We start from the raw sequence: 27674 nt of genomic DNA on the forward strand, positions 1-27674 counted from the left end.
TGAATGAATTAGATTCAAAATTGGCTTGGAGGAGGTGTCAAAGGGCAGTTGTGAAAGGTTGCTTTTCTGAATGGAGGCCTATGACCAGTGGGGTGCCACAGGGGTTGGTGCTGGGTCCACTGCTGTTTGTTATATCCAGTACAAAATCCAGTACAAAATCCTCCTCATAACCTACAAAGCCCTCCATAACCTGGCCCCATCCTACCTGACCGACCTCCTCCACAGGCACACTCCCACCTGCACCCTCCGCTCTGCTGCTGCAAATCTCCTATCCCCCCACATCCGTACCAAACTCAGATCCTGGGGGGACAGGGCTTTCTCCATCGCTGCTCCCACCCTATGGAACTCACTACCCCAAACCGTTAGAGACTCCTCCACACTCACCACATTCAAAACATCGCTGAAGTCCCACCTGTTCAGCACTGCCTTCAACCACTGAAGGTCACCTCACCTTCTGTCTCCTTTCTCTGTTCGTTTACTTATTTACTTATTTATCTATTTATTCATTTCCCTATGTTTTCTAAATCTCTGTAAAGCGTCTTTGAGTATATGAAAAGCGCTATATAAATAAAATGCATTATTATTATTATTATTATATACATTAATGATCTGAATGGCAATGCAGTTAACATTATTATTAAATTTGCAGTCAATACCAAAATTAGTGTTACAGTAGATGGTGAAAGAGAATATCTAAGTTGACGACAAGTTTCAGTTTGCTGGGGAGGTGGACCAAGGAGTGGCAAATGGGATTTAACTCTGACTAGTGTCAGATGCTGAACCTTGGTATGTCTATCCAGGGCAGGATTGCTATATGAAATGTAATGCCCTGGAGAGTGTTGCAGAACAGAGAAACCAAGGAATATAGGTGCATGCTTCCATAAAAGTAATGAGTCAGGTGGACAGTATGGTGAATTAATTTCATCGCAGGCTACTGCTGTGATGTTCTGCTTACTTAAAAATACAACCCCGCCTCTTCTCTTTAAGATTAAGCTGATGAGATCCACCATCACAGAATGCAGTCAGCAGTCAATTAATTTCACTCCATATGATATTAGAGAATGCTTGAGGACACGACCAAAAACACAGACCAGGATAACATTGTGGCAGTAGCATAGAAGACTTGAGCAAGCTGTAACTAGCTGAACTGTTCCAATAACTGGCATCTATCAGACAATGATCAGATACATCCTATTCACAAAATGCAAGGCAAATTCACTTAAGTTAATTACGGCCCATTCAGCCGACTCTCAATCATCAGTAAAATTATGGGAGTAAAATATGGTAATTGTCAAGGCAGTTGAACAACATTTACTCTTCAATAACCTGCTCAACAAAGTACAGTTTTGATTCCACCAGGCTTTATCTTATCAGACTTGGTCTAAATATAGATCAACAAACTGAATTTCAGAGGAGACCTAAGGCCTGTCCTTAATTTTATTATTAGTTTAGTTAAGGGATACAGCACGGAAGCAGGCCCTTAGGCCCACCGATTCCGCGCCAACCAGCCATCCCCGCACACTAACACTATCCTACACACTAAGGACAATTTTACACATACTGCAAGCCAATTAACCTACAGACCTGTACGTCTTTGGCGTAAGAAAATAACTGCAGACGCTGGTACAAATCGAAGGTATATTCACAAAATGCTGGAGTAACTCAGCAGGTCAGGCAGCATCTCAGGAGAGAAGGAATGGGCGACGTTTCAGGTCGAGATCCTTCTTCAGACTGATGTCAGGGGGGGCGGGACAAAGGAAGGATATAGGTGGAGACAAGAAGACAGTGGGAGATCTGCTCTGTACATCTTTTCCCCCTTCCCAGATCTCCCACTGTCTTCCTGTCTCCACCTATATCCTTCCTTTGTCCCGCCCCCCTGACATCAGCCTGCACGTCTTTGGCGGAGGGTGGAACCGAAGATCTTGGAGGAAACCCATGCGGTCACGAGGAGAACGAGCAAACTCCGTGCAGACAGCACTCATAGTCGGGATCGAACCCGGGTCTCCGCGACTGCAAGCGCTGTAAGGCAGCAACTCTACCGCTGAGCCACTGTACCGCCCTAATATCAAAGCAGAGTTTGATTGAGGGGGCCTCAGGGAGCCCTGACAAAACTGAAGCTGACAGACAGGAGGAGAAAATCTTTCCGATGGCTGGAGTGATACTTTGGTGCAGAGGAAAAGGCTGCAGAGCACACAATGCTCTGAGATTAGGCACTGAACTTGCTTGTCAAAATGGAGTTACTTTCCCCTTTTGAATTGTTCCATTTATGACAATTTTCTTCTTTGCTTGAAAAATGAAAACCTAATTTCATATTAAATTGAAGGGGGGGTGTGGTTTTAAAATGAGCAAGTTTTTCTGATGCATTGTTTGTTAATAGAAATGAACAATTAGTCACCTTTACCCATGCACTAATGATACTTTAATGCATCTGCGGTGCCTAATGAGCTTTTAACCAAATAAAATAATCCATTTTCATTAATGCAGCCAGACATGGGCAATTACATTCAAATGATTGATGAACTGCAAAGCAAAGCTAGTCTTAACATGAACTAATGTAGAAAATCAATGATAGTTTTTGGAGGGACAAAAACATTAATTAAATAATATTCGCAGATTGCACCAAATATTGTTGGAAAAACAATATTGTGAACAAATCCCAAGATATCAGGGTGATGAAGTTACAATTCACCTCATCTGTGATTTCCAGCATTTTATTATCAGCCTCCTGAAAACAGAAGTCATTGCCAACCTCCTCATGAGCATCAAGTGATGGCAAGGAATTTAAGGAACTGGACCATGAATTTTACCAATGATCCTGTGCATTTTTAAATTATTTATAGATTATCCCTCTTCTTTGATTTATGGTCTCTTTTTCGTGCTCACTCGTTCTTTCGCTCGCTTTGTCTTTCGCTCGTTCTCTCTCTTTTGCTCTCTCTCATTCTCTCTCTTTTGCTCTTGATCTCTCTCTCATTCTCTCTCTCACTCACTCTCGTTCTTTTACTCTCTATCTTGCACTCTCTTTTTTGTTCTCATTCTCTCTTTCTTTCTCTCTCTCGTTCTTCCTCTCTATTTAGCTCTCTCTCATTCTCTCTTTCTTTCTCTCCCTCTCAGACCCCCAAGATAATAATCTCAGGCTTACTCCCAGTGCTACATATTAATGAGGGTAAGAATGGGAAGATAGAACAGATTAATGCACAGAGGAGGGGGGGGAGAGGGGGGGAGGGGGGGAAGGGGGGGAAGGGGGGGGAGGGGGGGAAGGGGGTAGGAGAGGGAGGAGAGGGAGGAGAGGGTGCTGCACCAATGCAGGAGAGGTTTGGTTTAGTAAGTAGATAAAATCTTTGATAGCTTCCAAGGAGAATTACCAAAAGATTGATATAATGCTGCAAATAATTACCTCAGTAATACTTGTCTCTGAAAAAGACACAAAGTGTCTCAACAGTGTGTAACTCAACAGATCAGGCAACATCCCAGGAGAACATGAATCGGTGCACTTTGGGTTTTGGGATGAAGTTTTAAAATGCATGCAGACTTTGTTTTGAGTTGTTTGCAATATAGAGAAGAAATCTCCCTTTGAGATCCACGTGGATCTGCTGGAAGATGTGCTAATGAATGGATTCATTCTTGAGGGGAGACTGTAGCACAACCTACCACCCAGCAGAGACTTCTGTGCTGTCCTGCAAGAACCAGGAACCTCAGCAGACTTCCCTGCACTCAGGCTGAGGCATCCACACACTGAACTTGTGCTAGGTTAAACTTCTGGTTGGAAGAAACAGCTTTGTAGGTCCTGTCTCACAGAAACCACATTCAATTTTGAGTTGGTTAGCGAGACAGTATCGGAATCTGGGTGTTAAACGTAGAAAACTAAAATGTAACAAAGAATTCTTCAAAGTTCCAAGATGTCAGTTGAAAAGCAAATCTCAACAAGTTCTCCCAAAATTTTCCAACAGCCTACGATCCAAAATTTACCTTGCAAAATTTTCATTAAAGAAGTGTAACCAGCAGATTTGATATGAACACGTGGCATTGAATTTATCCATTACATAGAATAAATTCAGTTCATTAGCATTCACCAGCAAAACTTGAATGTGCTTTGTCCTATTTGTACAAGTTGCTTTTAGTTGCTAGCTCTTGCCATGCATCAAGTTAGGGTTTATCACCTCTGGGTGTGGATGGAATTGAGGTTTGGCCAGGTGGAATTTCCAAGCTTAGAAATGTGAGTGTTCCTTTTTTTGGCAGGGAGAAGGCATTTCCTATGCCCGAATAGTGAAGTTCAAGATAATCTCATATTAGTCCTTGCAACAAAAACCCTTTGGTGGAAGGGGACGTGAGGCTCGCATGACCCACTGCTCGCACAGAAGCCCTTGTTACATGAGATAAAGAGGTCAAGTGTTGGGATAGATTGCTTCAGTGCTTATGAGAAATGGCAGATGGTCATTGAAGGGTTAAGGGTGGGGACCAGTGATTGGGATGAGCTTTAAATACCCAGGCATTGTCATCCAGTCCTGGGCCCAGAACAGGGATGTAATCATGAAGAAGGTGTGCTGGGGCCGCTTCCTTCTTAAATGTTTAAAGAGATTTGGTTTGTCAGAGAGTCAAAGAACCATACAGCATGGAAATAGGTCCTTTGGCCAAACTTACCTATGCCGACCAACATGCCCCATCTACACTAGTCTCACCTGCCTGTGTTTGGCCCATATCTCTCTAAGCCTATCCTATCCATGTACCTGTCCAAATGTTTTTTTTAAACGTTGTGAAATTCTTCAAAACTTCCAAACAAACTTTCACAGATGTACTGTAGAAAGTATCCTGACTTGTTGTATCATGACCTGGATTAGCAATTCCAAAGGACAGGCACCAAAGAGGCTGCAGAGAGTGGTAGACCCAGCCCAGTCCATCATAAGCACAGCCATCCCCACCATCAAAAACATTTATGCGAGGTGCTGCCTCAAGAAGGCAACATCAATCATTAAGGATCCCAACCATCCAGGCCATGCCCTCCTCTCAAAGCTGTCTTCAAGCAGGAGGTACAGAAGCCTGAAGCCCCACACCACTAGATTATGGAACAGCTGCATTCCTACAAAAATCAAGAATTGACCCGACCTGCACAACCTTAATCCTATCTTGGCAATGTAGCACCACAGGTCAACATTTGCACAATCATGCACCTGTTCCCCAACTGGGTCTTGAACCATTTTTTGGTGTTTGCACACTTTGACTTTTAACTGCCTTGCAGAATTTATGGTCAATTTATGTTTGTATGTATTCATCTTTGTCAACGTGCCTGTGATATTGCTGCATGCAAACTTTTAATTGTAGCTACACAGCACCATACTTGTACATATGACTATATACTGAACTTCCCTTGACCAGAGTTGCATTTGGGTCTGTGTTTCAGAAAGGGAAGTCTAGAAGTATTGACAAAAGAGAGTGGGAGGGGAGCATGGTAAGGTGGTGCTGATGCGTGAGGTTAGTGGAACATACTGGTCTGGGTCTGGCTCCACATCACGATGAGTATGTGCAAAATCATTTCCTGGAAGGTTACAAAGAGTTCCAATGTGTGGATTTACTGAGTATTGGCCTGCTCAGGACAAACCAGTCTTGTAGCTGAACTGATACACAGGTGTCACACTTGTATTGGTAAAGGCCTGATCATTGTATCAGGCATGGAGCTTGGTCTCTGTCCCAAATAGCAGTAGGATCATCATTTCAAAGTATTAGTAGTTTAAATGGCTCCCAATAATCAGATCTTGGAACAGAGAGCGCAATGGAACACTCTGTCTGTCAAACATGGACTTACTGAGGAATGTTACAGAATGCCAAATGTCATGACAATCATCGATTTCACAAGGAGAATTTCACAGGAACAAATATTAATTTGGTATGGAATAATCTAACTGCACTTCAGGATGAACAAAAAAGGACAATTTCAATAGGTACAAGACTTAAAGACACATTTGATAAATGCAAACTCTCCCCTTGATTCTATTCTCATTTGCATAGATCCTAAATTAAAGTTAGAAAGGAATGCACAATATATTAGTGGTTCCAATGAAAGATTATCAATCTGAAACACTTACTCTGTCTCTTCACAGAGGCAGTTTGAACGGCTGATAATTTTCAGCATATGCTGTTTTATTATAGTTTCCTAAAATCCGCAGAACTTGCATTTCCATTATTGGTTCAGATTGATTACCTAACACGTGTTGACACTACTTGATGAAGAGCTGTATTTCTGGCAGTGCATTACTTTGCAAACACCAGCAGTGAATAATTTTCTTAAATCACACAATTCCTTTGATAGAAATAACATTTTCTTCCCCCATGGTACCAACTTTGGTATTGCAATTGCAAAGAGATTCTGTGGCAAATGAGATTCAGGAGCTAACATGTCTGGTCAGCAGAACCAACAAGGCAAGTTCTACGGTAAGATGTCAAGTCATTAAGTATCAGGAGAATCTGCAGATGCTGGTTTAAACCGAGGACAGACACTAAAGGCAGGAGTAACTCAGCGGGTCCCACGGAGTTACTCCAGCCTTTTGTGTCTGCCAAGTCATTAAGTTTGGGCATGACTTCCTGAAAGCCTATCACATTCTGCTCAATTTGCACCACTGGTATTTTCCTCTAGTCAGTCTACAAGACAATGGACATACTTAACTGTTGGAAATAAGACCAATAAAAAGCCACAGGTCAAATGGTACGTAACTGAATTATGAAGGAGAACCCTAGTCTTGAAAAAAATGAATGGCCTCAACAATTACACTTGCAGATTATCCAGAATAAAGATGTAACACCAGCTAATTTGGTTTTCAAAGGTGAATGAATGGACACATTAGATTCCTTTCCTGCAAAATGGCAGAGTAGCTTTATTGAGCTGTGTGGATGAAAGTTCCAACCTAAACCAATTCTGATGCCAGTATGTAATCAGGTTTGTGTTTCAATTATCTACTATGTAAATGAGTGCTTCACTGGCAGTGGTGCCACACTGAAGTATGTGTAAGCTGTAAATTGGAATAGATTGAAAGGCGACATATTGTTCTGTGAGGTAAGAAGCACATATACAAAAGAACAATCTTACCCTGCAAGACGATGTACAGGTGCTCCTCAGCTTATGATGGGGTTCCGTTCCGAGAAACCCATCGGAAACCGAAAATATCGTTAAGTGGAAATGCATTTAATACACGCGATCACGTGGCCGGAAGCAAGCTGAGACTCGCTACGGGTCGCTGCCGTTTGTACCATCGCAAAGTCGAAATATCGCAAGTCGAAGCATCGTAAGCTGGGGTGCACCTGTCCTTGTTTGGAGATACTGCAAGCACTATATATATATATATATATATATATAGCATTCAGCTAAAAGGCTATAATTGCCATCCATGGTGCAGTTTCACGTTCTGCATTGGTTAGCCATTTACCTTCCGGTGCACTATCTTTGTGATGGTCGTGTTCAGGGTTCTTTTGGCTTCATCCTTTTCCGAAAGAATCTGCTTGTGCTTCCATTTTGAGGGTTCTATTCATTCATTTTCATCCACCGTTCCTTCCTTTTGATGTGCTTTCAAAATTGTTTGTAAGTCCTCAAAATGCCTTTAAATTTTAGACTACAGCTCTTTTAAGTGCTGTAGGTTGTAATATTTTCATCTCACTCAATTCAACACCGATGATGTAGCATTCAACAAGGCTAGTGTGTGAATCAACTGAAATTGCTGATTTGGCCTTGTGATAGTATCCCAAAGCACAAAGATATAAAACTGTTATCACCACTTCTCTCACCAGCTGAAAGGTGTTAATTGGCAAGTTGAGCTTTCTGACGCTTAAAGAAGAATACGTTGATTGCAATTTTATTTTCTACTTAAAGGCAAAAGTACTGTTAATTGTACCAGCAGAATGCACATTCTATGGTCAATTTAGAATGAAGCTGCCTAATGCAATGTAGCTTCATGAATTTGGAATTGTTTCAAAGTTCAAGTTCAAGTTTAAGTTCAAGTTCAAGTTCAAATTTATTTGTCACATACACATACACGATGTGCAGTGAAATGAAAGTGGCAATGCCCGCGGGTTGTGCACAAAAAGAATTACAGTTACAGCATATAAATAAAGTTATGGATCATAGTTATGAGCATGAAGCGACTGCAGATGCTGGTTTACATCGAAGATAAACACAAAATGCTGGAGATCTACTGCCACAACAGCACTGGCAGAGTGAGGCCAAATGCAAATTGGAGGAACAGCAACTCATTTCTCCCTTGGACAGCTTACAACTCAGCGGTAATAAATTTGATTTCTCCAAGTAACCCTCACTTTCCCTCGCTCTCCGTTCCTCCCCCACCCTAGTTCTCTGAGTAGTTTCACTGTCCTGATTAATTTTACTGTTTGTATACCTTGTTGTCCCCTTCCCCTCAGTCAACAATGAACCATTCTACATTTCCTTGATCACTGTCTGCTTTGATCTGTCATTTTCACACTTTACATTCTCTTTGTACCCTCCAGTTTCCCTCTCCCCGACTCAGTCTGAAGAAGGGTCTCAACCTGAAACGTCACCCATTCATTCTCTCCAGAGATGCAGCTTGTCCTGCTGAGTTACTCCAGCATTTGTGCCTATCTTTGTGTGTTTATCATCACAGTTATGAAACTAGCATTCAATTACATTAATCCAGATTATGTTAGACTTACGGAAGGCTCTGTAGAATTCCTCCTGTGTCAGATGCTTGTCACTATTATAGTCATCATATTTCAGCAGATCAAATAATGAACACTGAGAGCGATCCTTCCCGAGTCTATCCTGTTTAATTACCTGGTAAAAGAAAAAAAAATACTGGACTTATTACTCATCATCATGTAATGTCCGAGCTTTGCACATATTTACACTGAAGTAGGATGACAACAGAAGAACAACTTTTCATTTACGAATCAGCAAAATAAATGCAAAACTGTGCAATATGCAAGAGGCAGGGGAAAAAAAGAGCCTTCAAGATAGCCTGACAAATCTCATTTAAACAAGTGTCAACAGAGTAAACATATATTAGCTATTCCGCCCTGTCAGTTTCCTTAAACGATATCTGTGTGGCTTACTGATGGGCAATAATTTACCGATAACACAACACATTACTTCCATGTTTTAAAATATTTCTAATATATAAGCTACACGTCTTTTTAACTGAACGTATTTTCTTGGTTCCATAAGATTCTGTCTTCAGCATCTACTGTATCAACTGTGTATTTTCGCACCTTTTCTATCACTGTCAGATTTCATTATATTCTGTTACTTTCTCTTCTTGAAAGCTATAAAATCCACATTTACATTATCTGAAATCGTCTACTCGTTCCCACTTGGGTGGAGTGCCTTCATAGGCAGTGATAAACATTGAAAGGTATTCTGGACTGAAACATATATGTTTCTGGTGGGAGGGCTGCTGGAGAACTGCCAGCAACATCCTCTTCATGGGTCAGTTGATGGGCAACGATGGTCCAATTCTATACTGCCATTGTTGAGCCCGTCCTCACCTTCTCCATCATGGTCTGGTTTGGCTCAGCCACCAAGCACTACATCCGGAGGCTGCAATGAATCGTTCGATCAGCTGAGAAGGTTGTTGGCTGCAACTTTCCCCCCATTGATGAACTGTACACTGCAAGGGCCAGGAAGTGAGTGGGTAAGATCACCTCTGACCCCTCTCACCCTGGCCACAAACTCTTTGAAGCACTTCCTTCTGGAAGGCAACTCCGGACTGTCAAAGCAGCCACAGCTAGACATAAAATAGCTTTTTTTCCGTGAGTAGTAGCTCTACTCAATAACCAAAAGTCTGCAGTCTCATTTTGCTCTGGTTTATTTCACTCGCATGTTTAAAACGTAATGTGTATTCTTAATGTTTTATGCTTTATTCTTAACTGTTTACTGTATGTTCGTGTTGTTACTTGCGAGCAGAGCACCAAGGCACATTCCTCGTATGTGTACATACTTGGCCAATAAGCTTATTCATTCATTCATTCATTCATTCATTCATTCATTCATTCATTCAGTTTACTGACTGTGCAAGGAAATTTGGAAGTCGGGGGTGAGCTGGAAGTCAGATGTCAGTGCATCCACTCTCCAGCTCTGCCACTGGACTCACTATAGAGCCATAGGTGGAGCACACAATCCAGAGTTGAGGGGTGGGGGGGGGGGAGGGGGTTAGTGCAGTATTTCACATGGAGCCGAAGATAGACGCAAAAAGCTGGAGTAACAGCAGGACAGGCAGAATCTCTGAAGAGAAGGAATAGATGACATTTCAGGTCGAGACCCTTCTTCACATGGAGCCGTCAGTTTTACACCAAGTATGACTGGCGTTCAGTTGATTAGGTTTACTGATCTCAATTAAAAATGCAAGAACAGATAAGTTTATTAAAAAAATTATAAGAGTCATAGAGTCTTACAGCGCGAAAACAGGCCCTTTGGCCCAACTTGCCCAATATGTTCCACCTACACTAGTCCCACCTGCATGCATTTGGTCCATATCCCTCTAAACCTGTCCTATCCATGTACCTGTCTAATTGTTTCTTAATGTTTATAATTAATTTCTTGTTGTTCAAGTTATTTCCACTTGCATCTACTTTTACTATAGTCTACATTTGTTTTAATCTATTTGAACTGGTGCTAACACATTTCACTTAACCATAATGAACTATCGATAAGCCTTCAGGATATTTTGTGTTCGAAGCCTCAGGAGTCATTACCTGGGGCCGGCCTAGTCATAGCTCTAGCCAACTCTGTTTTCTAGTACAGCCAAGTCAGCCAGGCCTTAAGCTCAATTAGAACTGCAGTCACAGTTGAGCAGCTGCAGGGAAACATCTTTGTCATCCATACAATTGAAACAGAAATATAAAGTTCCATAAATTTCCCACAGCAGTGAACCGCCTAGACTCTCAGCTTCCCTATCCATTAATGCCTACACTCACCTTCTGCCAAACCCGTAGTGAGAACTTCCTTAGAGAATACCTTGCAATATTTATCATTGAAACCTTCTGCTCGCAAAATAATTATTAAGAACTATCAGGGCTGGAACAAGTCTGCCCAAAATATGCTGAAGAAAACCTTGACAGATGTTGAAGGCATATCCTTCATCTTAACCATCTGTCGGAACTTTAGAAAGATATAGATATTTGTAAGTGGACCTCAGAAATTGATTTAAAAAAAGTTCCAATATCATGAATTTTTCTATAAACAAAATTATATCTCATTAGGCGCTGGGTATTAATTCACGTTTATGACCACTTGGGCATCTAATACCTCCTCACCTTTAATGATATGTTCTGGAATTACAGTTTCCCCTTCTGAATTCACCGATTGCAATATCTTTCCACTGAACAAAGGAGAGAGGGGTATGGCAATGAAGATGAACGGTAATTGTGGAGGATTGATAGCTGCCATGAGCTGGGTTGAGTGGAGAGAGTGGGGCCCAAGACCAGGCTGAAATGGAGGGCCCAGGAGGGAATGAATGAGAGTTATTGTTTCAAGAGGTTTCAGCAGTTGGACTGCCTGGGAAGCATTCACGCATGTCTCCTTAAAAGGGTGTTGAACTAACACTGGATGTTCACTAATACTGGATGTTCACAACACTGGATGTTCACTGACACTGTGAAGACATGATGCTACACAAGAGCCCTTCATTGTCCATGATCATGCATGCATGGAGTCAAACCAAGAATTATTGTCATTGCATGTGTATAAGCTTCACAGTGTGTGTGCACAGATGCTCAGAGAAGTCCAAGGAAAATTCCAGATGTTTGCATTAGCTGTATCTTCATGATTTTTCTGTATGATTTTTCATTAAAATTGAATCATGTGGCATGCATGATCCTATTTCAAGGACTGTTACAATCTTTGACTGGAGCAGTCAAAGGTCTGAAATGTATTTTCTAATAGGATCTTTTGGAGCCTAGGGTGAAATAGTGCTATATATGCCAGATAATTGTTTGCTCCTCGGTTGCGCCATTAAGCATTCATCACATACTGGTAGGAAATGTTCCAAACTGACCAACACGATGCAAGGTAGAAACTAAAGTCACGAGAAATAAATTACGATAGCAGAATAAAATGCACAAAGCAAACTACATTGCATATTCAATGCAAGTAGCTGATAATGAATTTCTCCCATTTGGTTTGCTTGAATGTTAATGCAATTTAATTTTATGCAATAAATGAATGAAAATAATGTATTGTCTGAATCTGCACTTTTGAGTTTTATTCTAATGCTACTGTCTAGTTAAATGGTTTTCGCTCTTCACTGCTTGTTAATTATCTAAAACCATTGCTAAATATATATACACAATATACATTAGGAACCACGAGCTGAGTTTGCCCCCAAAGAATCAGACTCGCTGGTTTCATATATTCAAAAAAAGGGCAAATAAACAAATCAAAGGCCATCACCAATATAATATTTTAACTCAAGTTGACAAGACTTTTTTTAAACTTCAATTATTTTCAACAAAACAAAAGAAAATTATCAATTTAATTTTTTAAAGCCAAGATGGTTGGTTTCAAAGGTTAAATTCAAGTAAATCAAGCGGATATAGTGGATATCTAAAGCCTAGCCAACATGGATCAGAGAGCTTGAAAGTCTTTCAGCTGCTGCCTTTTTATTATGTTCATTCTTGCATTCATTCCTGTGGAATTCTTTACATATAGATCCGATCAAAGAAATTGTACAAAATTCTTCACAGAATACTGCCTTGCTAATAGCTTTCGAAATGATAATTTCTCCTATTAGAAGTACATTTCATGGTTGGAGGTTAGAAATTAACGACATGATAAGGGATAACATGCAAGTAAACTGAGGCTTGTTAACAGCTTGATTACATAAAGTCTGCAAGTAGCATCATTTATTTCTCACCTGAGCGTTGTAGGCTTAGGTAATCACACCCAAAAGGCATTGGATGTTATATAAAGGATATTAAACAGTGTGGTAAAAGGTCACACAGTCAAACTTTAATGGAAGTCAGCAGAACTAAAATATAGTTCAGTTCACCAAGACTATCAAATTGCACAGACACAAAAAGCTGGAGAACTTAACGGGTCAGACAGCATCTCTGGAGAAAAGGAATAGGTGGCGTTTCGGGTCGAGAACCGAATATCAAATTGGCAGAAGGAGAGTTTTGAAACCTGCTGCACTCTGCAGGCATCCAGCACATTAACACCATAGGTTATAACTGACTAACAGAAAACCCCAAGAAGTAGTCTTGGATCTTAAGGCATGAATTTTAATGATAAGAAACCAAAGGGGTTTATTTAACAAGGGCACTCGTGACAGAATCGGCAAGGGAAGAATGCAGATTTCTGAAACATGATCATTTATTTATCTCATCACGTTCAGACAGTTGAATGAATAGTTTGAGGGCAACTTCCCATTTTCAGATGGTTCAAAGATTGGGGTGGGAGAGGAGGTGAACATTTTCTATTTTGAACAACAGGTAGAACAACACGTGAGGAATACTTATTTTACACGAAAACTACTATGATTTGGAATTCACCGTCATTGGGCTGATGGAAATAGAATCAATCAGTGTGTTTCACAGTGCACTGGATAAGCGCTTGAGGAGAATAATTTGCAGGCCCTTTGGGAAAGAGCAGAGCAATGAATTGTATCGGTTGATATGGAACACAAAAACTAGGCTTTTTGGCCTTGCTCAAGCTTTTTCAAGGCTTTACTTAGCTAAGCTAGCAGCATAGCTTTCTAGGTGTAGCAACAAGGAACTGCAGATGCTGGTTTACAAAAGAAGTCACAAAGTGTTGGAATAATTCAGCGGTCAAGGCAGCATCCCTGAAGAACATGGAGAGGTGACATTTTGGGTCGGGACCCTTCTTCAAGCTGCAGAATACCCCTCTATTTCCTTCCTCGTTTGTGTTCACAGCCTCTCTTTGAGATGGCTCTATGTTTAGAAGTGAGCTTGCGACAGTTAATTACCATGTCTTTCTCTGGTATTGCTCCTGCTTTGCTAATTGGCAAAGTTCTGCAAAAACATTACCGTAAGGGATTTTTCAGCTGTAAATTCTAGGCCCTTGATGTCAACAGAATATGAACACTACATCAGTGATATTTGTGTTGGTACAAGTAAACCTTAATCGTTGTAATTCTTGTTTGCACTTATATTAATTGTCTTTGTTCAGAAACAATCGGAATGATTCCAGAGCTGACGGAAAGTCAGTTTGTTGACTGCCAACTGATATTGATATGCTCAGGGTAATAAGATTAACTTTTCATATATGCAAGTCAACATGATTGATCAATGGCAATTACAGTTCCCAAACTACTGTTAATGATTAGTCTTCCACAAATATTGTGCTATGCACTCTTTAGAGTCACTGAGAAAGAACAGACAGAGAGAAAGGCGCAACATGTTGCAGGTATTGATATTGCTGACTGAACAATAGAAGGAAGTTCAATGAGCAATTTAAATAAAAATATAAGGTGTGAGCAGTTTATTGAGCTGTCTGCACCATATCTCATAAAGCCGTCTTAAAGCCTGGTTTTAATTAAGGCATTTAAGAATTGATTCCAATGCTACTGGTAAATATCTTGCCATATTTGCCCATTATATGCTGTGGCATATGGTTAGTCCATATGACTGGTTAGTCCATAATATTTTACTATTGGAATTCACCATTACAATGGAAGTCAAGTGAATTTTCATGAACCAGTTACCTTGTAACAAAGTCTTAACATCTTACATTTGAAATAAAAAGTGCACAACACTAATTATCGGTTTCAGTCCCATACACTCTTTAACCTACCTGAGCAAGTTCATTGCTGTCTACCAGCTCGTCATCATTTGAATCAAAATATTCAAACATGTTATCCACCAGCAATTTTTTGAGAGACATCTTGTCATTATTTTCTTTTTTATTTTGGTGTCGGATGTATTTTTGATTCTGGACATCCAGTAACATGTTTTTCAGTTTGCTGTATTCAATCAATTTGCACTTGTCACCTGGAACAGAAAGACAAGGGATTAGTGATGGTTCACTGCAAATTATACCATCAATTCAGAATACAAATCACAGCAGGTACTAAAAGTCAAGCCAAGAATCAACATGCCTTCTTCTGATACTAAAAAGATTCTAACATTATATAAATAATCGCCTTAGCTGAAGATAATGCACGCCAGAATTCAACTTGAGTGTGTTAGCCGATGAACTATAATAACACCCAGAGGAATTCAATGCGCATGTATGTTAATCAATCTGATATGGTAACAATGGCAATGGGAACTTGTGTCTGCCATTCTTTGAACTATAATAACACACAGAGAAATGAGTTGAGGGTGTATTACTCATTGTACTTTAATGACACACAGAGTGATTTATTGCTCCTATGTTAGCTAAGCAAAAGTAATAGATTGAACTCAACATACGTTAGACATTGCTCCGAATAATATATTTTTACATGAATCTCTCTATTACAATCACACAGAATGGTTCAGTGCAAATGTGTTATCCAGTCTACAATTATATCAATCAGAAGAACCTGATGCTTACATGTTTCGCCAGGCTGCTGTGATCACCCAAAAGGGTATTGACATGAAAAAATTAGCCAATGGACAATAAAAAAAACAGAGAAATCGGTTTGTCTGTCCTTTTCAGAAACTTTGTCGTGATGGAGATTGGAAAAGAGTGTTGATGTTGGGAGTGAAAAGTACGTGACTGCCCCATTGTAGCAAACAGAGTGTAATTATAGGCTCAGGCTGGGGTAATTGATCTGGAAACGATGATGGCATTGATTCACTGATCCTGCCTTTGAATGAGGAATTTTGGAAGGCAGCAGTTGGCAACCTCTCCAGATCTTCAGGTGCCTTCTGCAGGTACTTCATGTAGGACACGAGGGGTCTCTACTGCCTGGTAGACCATGAGCTCTGAGCTGGATCTTCATTATTGAATATTGTGGGTCACGTGTGGCTGCGCCTAACGGCTGCGGCTCACTGGCAGTCCGTTTGTCTTTTTTCCTTTTTGTTTGTTTGTGTATCGGTGTTAGGATGGTTTTTGTTTCTGTTTTTGGCTGTGTATGTGTGGGGAGGGGGGGTGGGGTGGGGTGGGGTGGGGGGTGGTGGGGTGGGGGAAACCTTTCTTTTATTATGTCTCTTCCCCGGGGCGCAGCTCGGCCGCGGGGCCTTCCATCGCCCGGCGTGGCTCGGCCCCTGGACTTAGCATCGCCTGCGCGGCTCGGCCGCGGGACCTAACAGTGCCCGGCGCGGCTCGGCCGCGAGGCCTTCCATCGCGCGGTACGGCCGCGGGACGTTTCTGTGCCCGGTGCGGCTCGGCCACTGGGCCTTAAATCCCCTTGCGGGGGCTGTGCGTGTCGGTCGCCTCGGTAAGGGTCAAGCTGCCTGTCCGTGGGCGTGGGGGGAAGAGAGTGGAAGTTTTGTTGCCTTCCATCACAGTGAGGGGGTGTTTGGAGTCACTGTAATGGATGTTTGTGTTGGGGTCGTGTGTCGTGTGTCCTGTGTTCTTGTCTTTTTTGTTGTGTTCTGTGACTGCTGTAATTTTGTTCGGTATTTGTACTGAATGACAATAAAGTTCTGTATTAGAATGACAATAAAGTTCTGTATTCCTTTCCTCAGACAGCCGAAGCCTGAGTTAGTGCACTGAAGATAAACCTGGTGTCATATTGTGGTGTAGCTTCAGTCGCACTATAAAAAGATATCGCGACCTGAACTAGCTTCAGTACTGAAAAGAGATATCTCACTCTGAACTAATTGGAAAGCCACAGCTGCCACTTAGGCACTTAGTCACTTTAGACATCACTTCCAGGTGGGGTCAATGTGATTTAAACATACTTTGAGAGGAAGAACAATGACACACCAACATGTGCCCAAACAGCCCCTGGCGACTCTGATCTCAGTCTTTGAGGTGGAGCACAGCCCATCTTCAACCTCTCCTTCTGCAGTCGAAGGTTCCCACCTGCTTCAAAAGAGGATTTATTGTTGAGGTGTTCACACCCAGAAATTTGAAGCTGCAAACTCTCTCCATCACTGATCCACTAAAGAAAACTGGCACGTTGCCTCCGAACTTCCCCTTTCCGAAGGCAATGATTAATTAGTTCCTTGGTTTTACTGACACTGAATAAGGGGTTGTTGTTGCGGCATCAGTCAACTTGAGTCACAACCACAGCTTCTGCATGGAGCATGCAGTTTGGACTCCATCGTCTAGAAGCACAATGGCTGTGACCATCACCACCCATCATTTCAAGAGAAATCCGGTGTCAACCAACCACTCTACGTGGACTTTCTTGACCTCATTAAAGACTTTGACTCTGTCAAACAGATTGGGGATGTAGAGCATCCGTCTTAATTCAAAGTACATCTGTTAACCTCTGGGAGGAGACGGTTGACAAAGACCCGAGCCTTGACACTCCCCACAGAAAACAGCAAGTAAACCCTTCTGTAATTATTACAATTAAATTTGTCTCCTTTCTTGAAGATGAGCATGAGTCCAGTGTCTCTGTCCATGTAAGGCCTCGCCAAAACTGTAATGTCCCAACTTCTATAGTCAATTTCCTGACTGATAAATGCCAGCACTCCAAAGGCCTTCTTCACTACCCTATCAATCTGTGAGGCCAGTTTCAAGGAACTATATACTTGCACTCCAAGATCCCTTTGTCCTAAAACACTCCCCAGGGCCCTTGCCTGCACTGTGAAAGTCCTACTCTGGTTTGAATTCCAAAATGCGATCCCTCACTTTTCCCTGGATTAAACTCCATTTGCCACTTACCCAGCTGTTAAAGATCCCGCAGTAATTCTTGACAACCTGTCTACGATACCACCTATTTTTGCATCATCTCCAAACTTACTAATCATGCCTTCTACATTTACTCCCAAATCATTGATATCAATAACAAACAGCAATGAGCCCAACACTGATCTATGAGACATACCACTAGTCACAGGCCTCCAATCCAAAAAGCAACCATCCACTACTATCCTCTGCTTCCTACCAGGAAGCCAAATATGTATCTAGTTAGCTAGCTCTCCCCGGATCTAAACTTTCAGAGCAGTGGACCATGCTGAATCTAATGGCACACATGCATTGATCTGAACTAATGTGTCTGCAACATACCCACTCTCAGTAAAGACTGGTGTAAACCAAACCTGTGGCATTGTCCTCACTTTTTCTCACTGCATTTCTGCACTTCACCTCTTGCAAGCTTCCCACTGCTACGTACCAGAGTCAACCTGATATCATTCATCATGTTGGATGTTTGCTCATGCATGCATATGAAGGACAAGTTCTGGGTCATTGTTGACATTAACTGAAGTGTACGACAGAATGGGCCTTATGCTTAAGTTCCGCTAAACAAATATCTTCTGTATTTATAATAATAAACGTCTATGACAAGGTTCACTTCTTCGTTGTGTCAACCATTTCCATATCGCAGGAGCCACCTCTCAGTGAAGGTAGGCATTGGCAAGGGATGGCTCCTCAGACTGCCATTCTTAGTCTGCCATTCTCCTCAATCTACCAGTCAAGTGTAATACCGGAACCACCTGATGAGGTTCACTTCTTCGTTGTATCAAGCTTCTACAACATTTCCACCAAATGTATCAAAGCTATCAGCGAATCTATCTTTGGATATTTCTCAGTGTGTTGTCATCACTCCTACATTGTCAAAATAATCAAAGCTGCTTCTTCAAGCACATTCCCCATAAAGCTTGAAGGAATTCATTTTCTGCCAGCAAGGATGATAGATTCAATTTCCTCCAAGTACTTCAAAACAGAGGTAAGTTCCATTTATCTTCTTTAATGTGTCAGCGAGCTGGTTGAATTTCCATGCATCAGTTCTGCAGACAACGGCTTAACCTGATTTTATTTTTCTTTCCGGACAGACAGCTAGATTGTGGTAGTGTTTGGAATACCAGAATGCACTGATTTATAATGCTGCAGCTAAATGAATAAGGTCCAGTTAACATCACTAATCAGTCCGCCATATGGAAGAAATCAACTCTCAACAATTCCACACCCAAGAGATAGTGGTTACTAATACAGAATAATAAAGAGCTATTAAATTAGTGATCCATAGAACATGAAACTGGAATACTGATCTCCTTCTGAAGTACTGAACATGAACTGTCAAGTACAGTGTCATGCATTGCAATCCGTAAGTAATGCAACCCACGATTCTTCTCCACCAGGGACAACATAAATAAATAAAATAATCGGTAAATTTCAAAATTGTCAGTATGTCACTGCAAACAAGAACTCTGCACTATTCCCCACTTCAACAACACACTGTCAGGTGTTGCTGAGCTTTACCAGAGCAATGGAATCTCTCTCCCAATTTATCCTGGCTGTTACTGATAAGCTTTTCTCATCTTGATATCCTGCTGAGGCATCTCATGTTTCAAGAAAGCATCACTGGGATTATGGAGAAAAAAACTGCACTTAAATATCATAATACTGGTGTAAAAGTATATGGTGGTTACGAATATTGAATAAGAGAAGCAATCTATTGAGTGAATTATGTTTGGAATATTGAGGTATTACTGAGGTATTAGTAATTACCAATGGTACTGTACATGAAATTATTGGGTATATTATAAGAAGTATCAATATGCATATAGCAAAGATAGGTACAAAATGCTAGAGTAACTCAGCTGGTCAGGCAGCATCTCTGGCGAAAAGGAATAGCTGACATTATGGGTCAAGACCCTTCTTCAGTGAGAGTCAGGGGAGAGGGAAACTAAAGTTAGGAAAGGGTACAAAGCATAAAAGAATGAAAAGAACAAATCAAGGCCAGCAAAGATGGTCAGGGCAAGGTCTATGTTTAATAAACAACTTCCATTAATGTAGCACCATTAATGTAGCAATACAATGCAAATCATTTCATAGCAGCCACAAACAAAAAAACACCAATCAAAATTAAGATGTATGAAATGTTAGTCAAAGGGTCAGTTTTCTGGAGCAAGGGTTAACGTGGGAAGAGATGTGAGGAAGCACAGAGATGGAGTTTTAGAATTCCCATGCTTAGCATCCTGGCAGTCCATGACTGAGCAACTAAATTGGGGAATGAGCTAGAGGCCAGAAGTGGAGGACTGCAAATTATTCAGAAGGTTGTTGGAAATCAACGCAGTACGATTCAGTCAAATTGAATATGAATAGATTTAAAACAAGAATGTTTTAGTCTTTTTACCAGCAGTTACTAATATACCTGGAGAATCTCATCCTTCTTTCTGCCTAGATCAATATCTGGATTGTGCACTGTAACCCCGGTTTTGTTCAATACATAAAACTGAATAGAAATAAGAAGTAAGGGTGTCAGGGGTAATGGGAAGAGGACAGGTTGAAAAGGAAAGAGAGATCAATGATTTAATAGCGAAGTAGACGATGGGCCGAATGGCCTAATTCCATACCTTATGACCTTACAAATACCCAGATGTATAGTCACAGTACAGGACATTCATTCAATAATACTTAACTGCCCTGCGGTGTCCCTAAATTAACAAACCACTGACCACAATTTATCACAGCTCCACTCTCTCCGCGTTTTCTAAGCCATATCTTAGTTATTTAATTAGTCAATGTTTTTACTTATTTGTTCTGCTGAAAGGATAGCCTCCTGAAATATTAACGGTTTCTCTCTCCATTAACGCTGCCTGGTCTCAAGTATATCAAGCATGTTCTACTCTTCTTTCTTCCATCAGATGGAATATTGTTTTGCTTTTTAATGTTTCATGGTTTTTAGTTGGCGTAATTAAATAATTCATTTAGTTTCATCACTGCACCTGAGGTAACAACAGTCACCTTTTTTCTAAATGTATTCCACGGTTTTAACTTAAGAGCCAACCAATTGTTTTAAGCTATCATTAGTGTAGAGATAATGTTTATTTTTCCTTATTTTATGTGTGACTTGAATCAATGGCATATGGCTTGAATCAATAGCATTTGCTGAGTTGACCACTGGAGATAATTGTCAGTTGATTACTTTTCATTTACTTAAAGAGTTTATGAACTATAATAGTAACGGAACTCCTTTACATCAAAGGCTAGCCAAACAAACAATAGAAAAAGACACAATTTGAAGAAATATACATGCATCCCCCTGCTTAGATTAGGGTTCCGTTTCTGAATACTATCTGTAAGCAAATTTCCCCTTAAGTCAGGAATATCCATTTTCTAAAGTAATCCATATTGCATTGTTCTAGATACATTATCCTAGCACCACCCACAATTAGATTAATGCAATATATATGTACCCAGTCATTAACGAACAATGCAAAACATTTTATTGGTATCATTACTCTGTTGAAAAGTGCATAATATTTGCATGAGATCACATTCCTACAAGTCAATTCATCCAGAACCTTGGAATGTATCACAAAATACTGGAGTAACTCAGCAGGTCAGGCAGCATCTCAGGAGAGAAGGAATGGGAGACCCGAAACGTCACCCATTACATCTCTCCTGAGGTGCTGCCTGACCTGCTGAGTTACTCCAGCATTTTGTGATACCTTCGATTTGTACCAGCATCTGCAGTTATTTTCCTACAGAACCTTGGAAGCCTCTGTGTCATTGAACCAAGGAGAACGGGGGTATGGGGAGAAGGCAGGAACGGGGTACTGATTGAGAATGATCAGCCATGATCACATTGAATGGCGGTGCTGGCTCGAAGGGCCGAATGGCCTCCTCCTGCGCCTATTGTCTATTGTCTAACACAGAAGATGAATATAGAGCATTATCAGATAGAGTGTACAACAAGCATTGAACCTGTACACCTTGTTTTATGGACCGCTACAATCTGCCCAATATCTCTGCCTTTATCCCAATTAGATTCTGGGCTCAGTGGATGTAGCTGCATGTTCATTTCTACATGGAAGTGAAAAGGATAATAGTGAATGCGTGACTAGAATATTGATTTCTCTCTGTATCCTATACTATATTAATCCATTTGATCTGACCAGAGGGAGCAATGGTGATTTTATTGAGAAAATGGGGGAAAAGGAAAGCAGCAGTGAGATTCAAACTTGAGAAGCGGGAGCTGCAAAGTGTGATAAAATAATAATTCTGGATGTCAAGCACCATTTGTGGGAGGCGACTTGTTCTCTCCTTCCTCCGCTATGCTCATTTAGCTTCTATTTACACCTTCTCCAGATAGATCAGTGATGATTACCAAGCTCTCAGTACAATGTCTCAATTGGTACCACCACCACTTGTCTGCACCATATCACCATCCTTCCCCTATGTTCACTACACACCTTCTCCATCTCTGCAACTTAAAAGTGAATGATTTTGAAATTTTAAATCGAAGATTCTCAGCCTGGAAGGGTAGATTCTGCTTGAGTTACTCCAGCATTTTGTGTAAACCAGCATCTGCAGGTCCTTCCTCTTTTTCATTCTGTGAACCTTATAATATATATATGATAATGAATTAATAATGACTTTAGTCTCAAGAGTAACTGGATATCCGATACATTATGGCGAGTCTGGAGGCTCGTTCTTTGTTGAAGAAGTTTATTGCGACAGCAATATTCGACCAATCTCTATGGTCGCTACAACATAATTTGAAACTGAAACTTGAAAACGCTATGATTCTTGAAAACAGCTCGTAAATGGCATTGTCATAACTTAAAAACAACTGACACCCCTTTAAAACTAACGTGAAGATAACAGTACTGCAACTGAATTGTATATTTTTCAGGTCTGAAGCTGCATTAAAATAATTATTTAATGACACTCCAATACTCCAGTACTAATAAAGTGATGCATTGTCACGTGTCTGTCTTTTAGACGAAACATTAAACTGAAAGTCTTCTTCACTTTCAGGTGAAGATTCAAAAATCTCACAGCAGTGCTTTTCAAAAGGAAGGAGAGTGGATGAAATCTCCTTTAGTTGGTGTTTAAACCTCATCTCCCATCACTAAAGGAAGTGCAGATGATACTAAGCTGGGGGGTAATGTGAATTGTGAGGAAGATGCAATAAGGCTGCAGGGTGACTTGGACAGGTTGTGTGAGTGGGCGGATACATGGCAGATGCAGTTTAATGTAGATAAGTGTGAGGTTATTCACTTTGGAAGTAAGAATAGAAAGGCAGATTATTATCTGAATGGTGTCAAGTTAGGAGGAGGGGGAGTTCAACGAGATCTGGGTGTCCTAGTGCATCAGTCAATGAAAGGAAGCATGCAGGTACAGCAGGCAGTGAAGAAAGCCAATGGAATGTTGGCCTTCATAACAAGAGGAGTTGAGTATAGGAGCAAAGAGGTCCTTCTACAGTTGTACCGGGCCCTGGTGAGACCGCACCTGGAGTACTGTGTGCAGTTTTGGTCTCCAAATTTGAGGAAGGATATTCTTGCTATGGAGGGCGTGCAGCGTAGGTTCACTAGGTTAATTCCCGGAATGGCGGGACTGTCGTATGTTGAAAGGCTGGAGCGATTGGGCTTGTATACACTGGAATTTAGAAGGATGAGGGGGGATCTTATTGAAACATATAAGATAATTAGGGGATTGGACACATTAGAGGCAGGAAACATGTTCCCAATGTTGGGGGAGTCCAGAACAAGGGGCCACAGTTTAAGAATAAGGGGTGGGCCATTTAGAACGGAGATGAGGAAGAACTTTTTCAGTCAGAGAGTGGTGAAGGTGTGGAATTCTCTGCCTCAGAAGGCAATGGAGGCCAGTTCGTTGGATGCTTTCAAGAGAGAGCTGGATAGAGCTCTTAAGGATAGCGGAGTGAGGGGGTATGGGGAGAAGGCAGGAACGGGGTACTGATTGAGAGTGATCAGCCATGATCGCATTGAATGGCGGTGCTGGCTCAAAGAGCTGAATGGCCTACTCCTGCACCTATTGTCTATTGTCTATTGTCTATTGCTGCCTGACCTCACAAGTGTATCCAATATCTTTTATTCGTATGTCATTATATTCTTGATGACTTTTCAAAACTACTTGCTTCCTTGCTGGGAATTGCCTGAGATTGCAAAGGATGCCACTTTAAGGCACATCATTCTTCACTTTACAGCTGCATAGGAGCCTAAGGCAATAACTCTTGAATTTCTGAAATGCAGTGCAAGTGATGAGGTATGCTACCACCAACGTGAATGCATCAAATTGATTTACCACGGCTATATACCTTTGTGGCGCAGTCCAGTAGTATGGATTTCTCAGACATCCCTTTCTTCTCACACTCCAGGATATCAACCCGAAACACAACTGAATTATATGTATCCTACAGCTGGGGATGTGGCAGGTAGTGAACAAACCATGAGAACCAACTTGCAGAGAGCACTGAGATAATCACCGTCTTTAGTGATGTCAGTTGAGGATTAAACATTGGTTAATGAAGTCAAGTCAAGTCAAGTCAATTTTATTTGTATAGCACATTTAAAAACAACCCACGTTGACCAAAGTGCTGTACATCTGATTAGGTTCCAATGGGGGAAAAAAATGAAACATACAGTAGCACGCAAACAGTTCACAGCGCCTCCTCAATGAGCCTCAAACGCTAGGGAGTAGAAATAGGTTTTGAGCATGGACTTAAAGGAGTCGATGGAGGGGGCAGTTCTGATGGGGAGAGGGATGCTGTTCCACAGTCTAGGAGCTGCAACCGCAAAAGCGCGGTCACCCCTGAGCTTAAGCCTAGACCGCGGGATAGTGAGTAGCCCCAAGTCGGCCGACCTGAGGGACCTGGAGTTAGAGAGGGGGGTTAGAAGATTTTTGATGTAGGGGGGGGGGAGTGTCCATTTAGGGCTTTATACGTGAATAGGAGGAGCTTGAAGTTGATTCTGTACCGTACAGGGAGCCAGTGGAGAGAGGCCAGAATCGGGGTGATGTGGTCCCTTTTACGGGTACCCGTCAGGAGTCTCGCTGCGGCGTTTTGGACCAGTTGCAGGCGGGACAGGGAAGATTGGCTGATCCCAGTGTATAGGGAGTTGCAGTAGTCTAGGCGGGAGGAAATGAAAGCGTGAATGATTTTTTCTATGTCGTCGAATTGGAGGAAAGGTTTGATTTTAGCTATGGTTCGAAGTTGGAAGAAGCTGGCTTTTACCACAGCGTTGACCTGCTTATCAAATTTTAATGCAGAGTCAAATATCATGCCGAGGTTTTTGACATGCGGTTTGACTAGGCAGGATAGACTTCCAAGACTGCCTGTTATCAATTTGATGGAGTTGGGGGGGGCCGAATAGGATGACCTCAGACTTGCTCTCATTTAATTGGAGGAAGTTCTGTGCCATCCAACATTTTATGTCCTCAAGGCAGTGTAAGAGGCTGTTTAAATTTGACTGGTTGTTGGGTTTCAGGGGGAGGTAAAGCTGAGTGTCATCGGCATAGCAGTGGAAAGAAATGCCGTGCCTTTGAATGATTTGGCCAAGGGGGAGCATGTATAGAGAGAAGAGAATGGAGCCTAGGATGGAGCCTTGTGGAACTCTGCAGGAGAGGCTAGCTGGAGCAGAGGAATAACTGCCTATGTTGATGGCGAAACTCCTATCTTTGAGGTACGAAGCGAACCAGCTCAGGGCAGTGCCATCAATGCCAACCGCGTACTGGAGACGGTCAATAAGGATGGTGTGGTCCACTGTATCGAACGCTGCGCTGAGGTCGAGAAGGAGCAGGTCGTTGTGTACCTTCAACAAGGCAGACTCTGTGCTGTGGTGGGCTCTGAAACCTGACTGGAAACTTTCCAGGATGGTGTTTTGGTCTCATACACCCAAAATTCCTCTGAAAAATAATGAGGGATAAACCTACCCGATTTCATCCTCACCGGTCTCTCTGTGGCAGGTGCATCTGCCCATTACAGCAAAGGTGGAAGAGAGAAATTCCTAACTTCACATTGAGAATGGCCTCCTCCATATTGTGTAGCATTACAATCATGCTATATGGGATATAATAAATCTGGCAGCTCGTAACTGGGTGTTCATGAGTCACTATGGGCCATCTTCAGCCGTAAGAATGTACCCTACCTCTGGACCTCTGATCCAACATATTCCACTCTCTGCCATTGCAAACAAGCCATGGTATCAATCATGGTTCATTAAGCAATGCAGAAGGCCAATGCCAAACTGGTGAAAAGAAAATACACAAACTGGTATGCTAAATACAGTATGGAGGTGTGGGCCGAAGGGCCCATTTCTGTGCCGTTCTACTCCATGAATTTATTAAACAGCAAAAGCAATTTGCAATAAACAAAGCTAAACAATCTCATAACCAAAGAATCAGATTGAAGCTCTAGAGTTCTACCATACCAGTCCTAACTGCTAATGAATAATTAAATACCTAGTAGAAGCTCCAGGAATATCTTAATCTATACCGAGCCCAGCATGTGAATGCTAAACAAAAGGCTGAAGTATTCACAATATGTTCAAACAGAGGTCTCAGTAGATGATACAAGTCAGCTTTTCCATGAGATACCCACATGCACACAGCTAATTTCCAATAAATACGACTCTTTGCACATGATAGCAAGAGTTGGCCGAGTGCATTGGAGACAGCAAAGGCATTGAAGTAGAGTAAACCCTTGCAATAATGGACCAAGGGGGTGGGGTGGGAAATGGTGTCCGTTGTCCACTATAACAGTGTGTTGGGATGGTAAATGTTACTTAACTTAACCCGAGGCCGGGTGGGAAGAAACGTGGCATTGAAGGGGGGGGGGGTAAACTAGTGGGAATTCACAGGACGGGGAGCCGCAGAGCTCCTGGCCCTACACGCGGCGCGCCAGGGATGGGAGCTGCCTTCATGCCGCTCACTCTCTCCGCTCCCATGACGGGATCGTGCCTTGTGGCACCAGCTCCTTGAGTGATCTGGTGGAAGTGGGGGGGGGGGGGGGCGGAGCAACAGGAGCCTCGCGCCGTTACCAGCAACCGAGGCATGCGTTGCCAGGGCAATAGACAATAGACAATAGGTGCAGGAGGAGGCCATTCGGCCCTTCGAGCCAGCACCACCATTCAATATGATCATGGCTGATCATTCTCAATCAGTACCCCGTTCCTGCCTTCTCCCCATACCCCCTGACTCCGCTATCCTTAAGAGCTCTATCTAGCTCTCTCTTGAATGCATTCAGAGAATTGGCCTCCACTGCCTTCTGAGGCAGAGAATTCCACAGATTCACAACTCTCTGACTGAGAAAAGTCAGGGCGACTCAGGTGCAGTTGTGCGTTCTACATCTGCATCTGCAACCAGCACTTCACAGGGGGGGCAGCTGCTGCAAGCCCGTGCTCAAAGCAACTGTTCAAGAGTTTTTCTCCGCTCGCTCTCTCCCCGCCACTGCCGCCCTGCTGCTCAACTCTGCGCTGCGCGCCACCCACCATCTGCCACCACGAACAGACGCCTCGGTCCGCTATAACCAAAATCTGTTACACAGAGGTCCACAATTGTGAGAGTTTTCAGTGTATGGAAACAAATAACTGCAGATGGTGGTTAATACACACAAGGCAACAAAGTGCTGGAGTAACTCAGCAGGTCAGGCAGCATTTTTGGAGAACATGGATAGATGATATATAACATAACAGTATAACAAAACTTTATTGTCATTCGGTATAAATACCGAACGAAATTTCAGCAGTCACAAGACACAGCAAAAAAGAAAAGAACACAGGACACACGACCCCAACACAAACATCCATCACAGTGACTCCAAACACCCCCTCACTGTGATGGAGGCAACAAAACTTCCCCTCTCTTCCCCTCTCTTCGGTTCGAGCTTCTTCTTTAATTAGAGGGGTCTCGCCCC

General features: G+C 42.0%; 1 protein-coding gene across 2 annotated transcripts in view; it reads right to left on the reverse strand.

Moving 5' to 3' along the window:
• fstl5 (follistatin-like 5) overlaps nt 1-27674 on the reverse strand; it is a 614890-nt gene that overhangs the window by 266466 nt on the left and 320750 nt on the right. For both annotated transcript variants that reach the window (XM_078406756.1, XM_078406747.1), the window contains exons 5-6: nt 14762-14958; nt 8668-8788 (exon numbers count right to left, since the gene is read on the reverse strand). In XM_078406756.1, the coding sequence (XP_078262882.1) occupies nt 8668-8788; nt 14762-14958 (318 nt within the window). The remainder of the gene's footprint in view (nt 1-8667; nt 8789-14761; nt 14959-27674) is intronic.

This window comes from Rhinoraja longicauda, chromosome 1, assembly GCF_053455715.1.
Source record: "Rhinoraja longicauda isolate Sanriku21f chromosome 1, sRhiLon1.1, whole genome shotgun sequence".
NCBI lineage: Eukaryota > Metazoa > Chordata > Chondrichthyes > Rajiformes > Arhynchobatidae > Rhinoraja > Rhinoraja longicauda.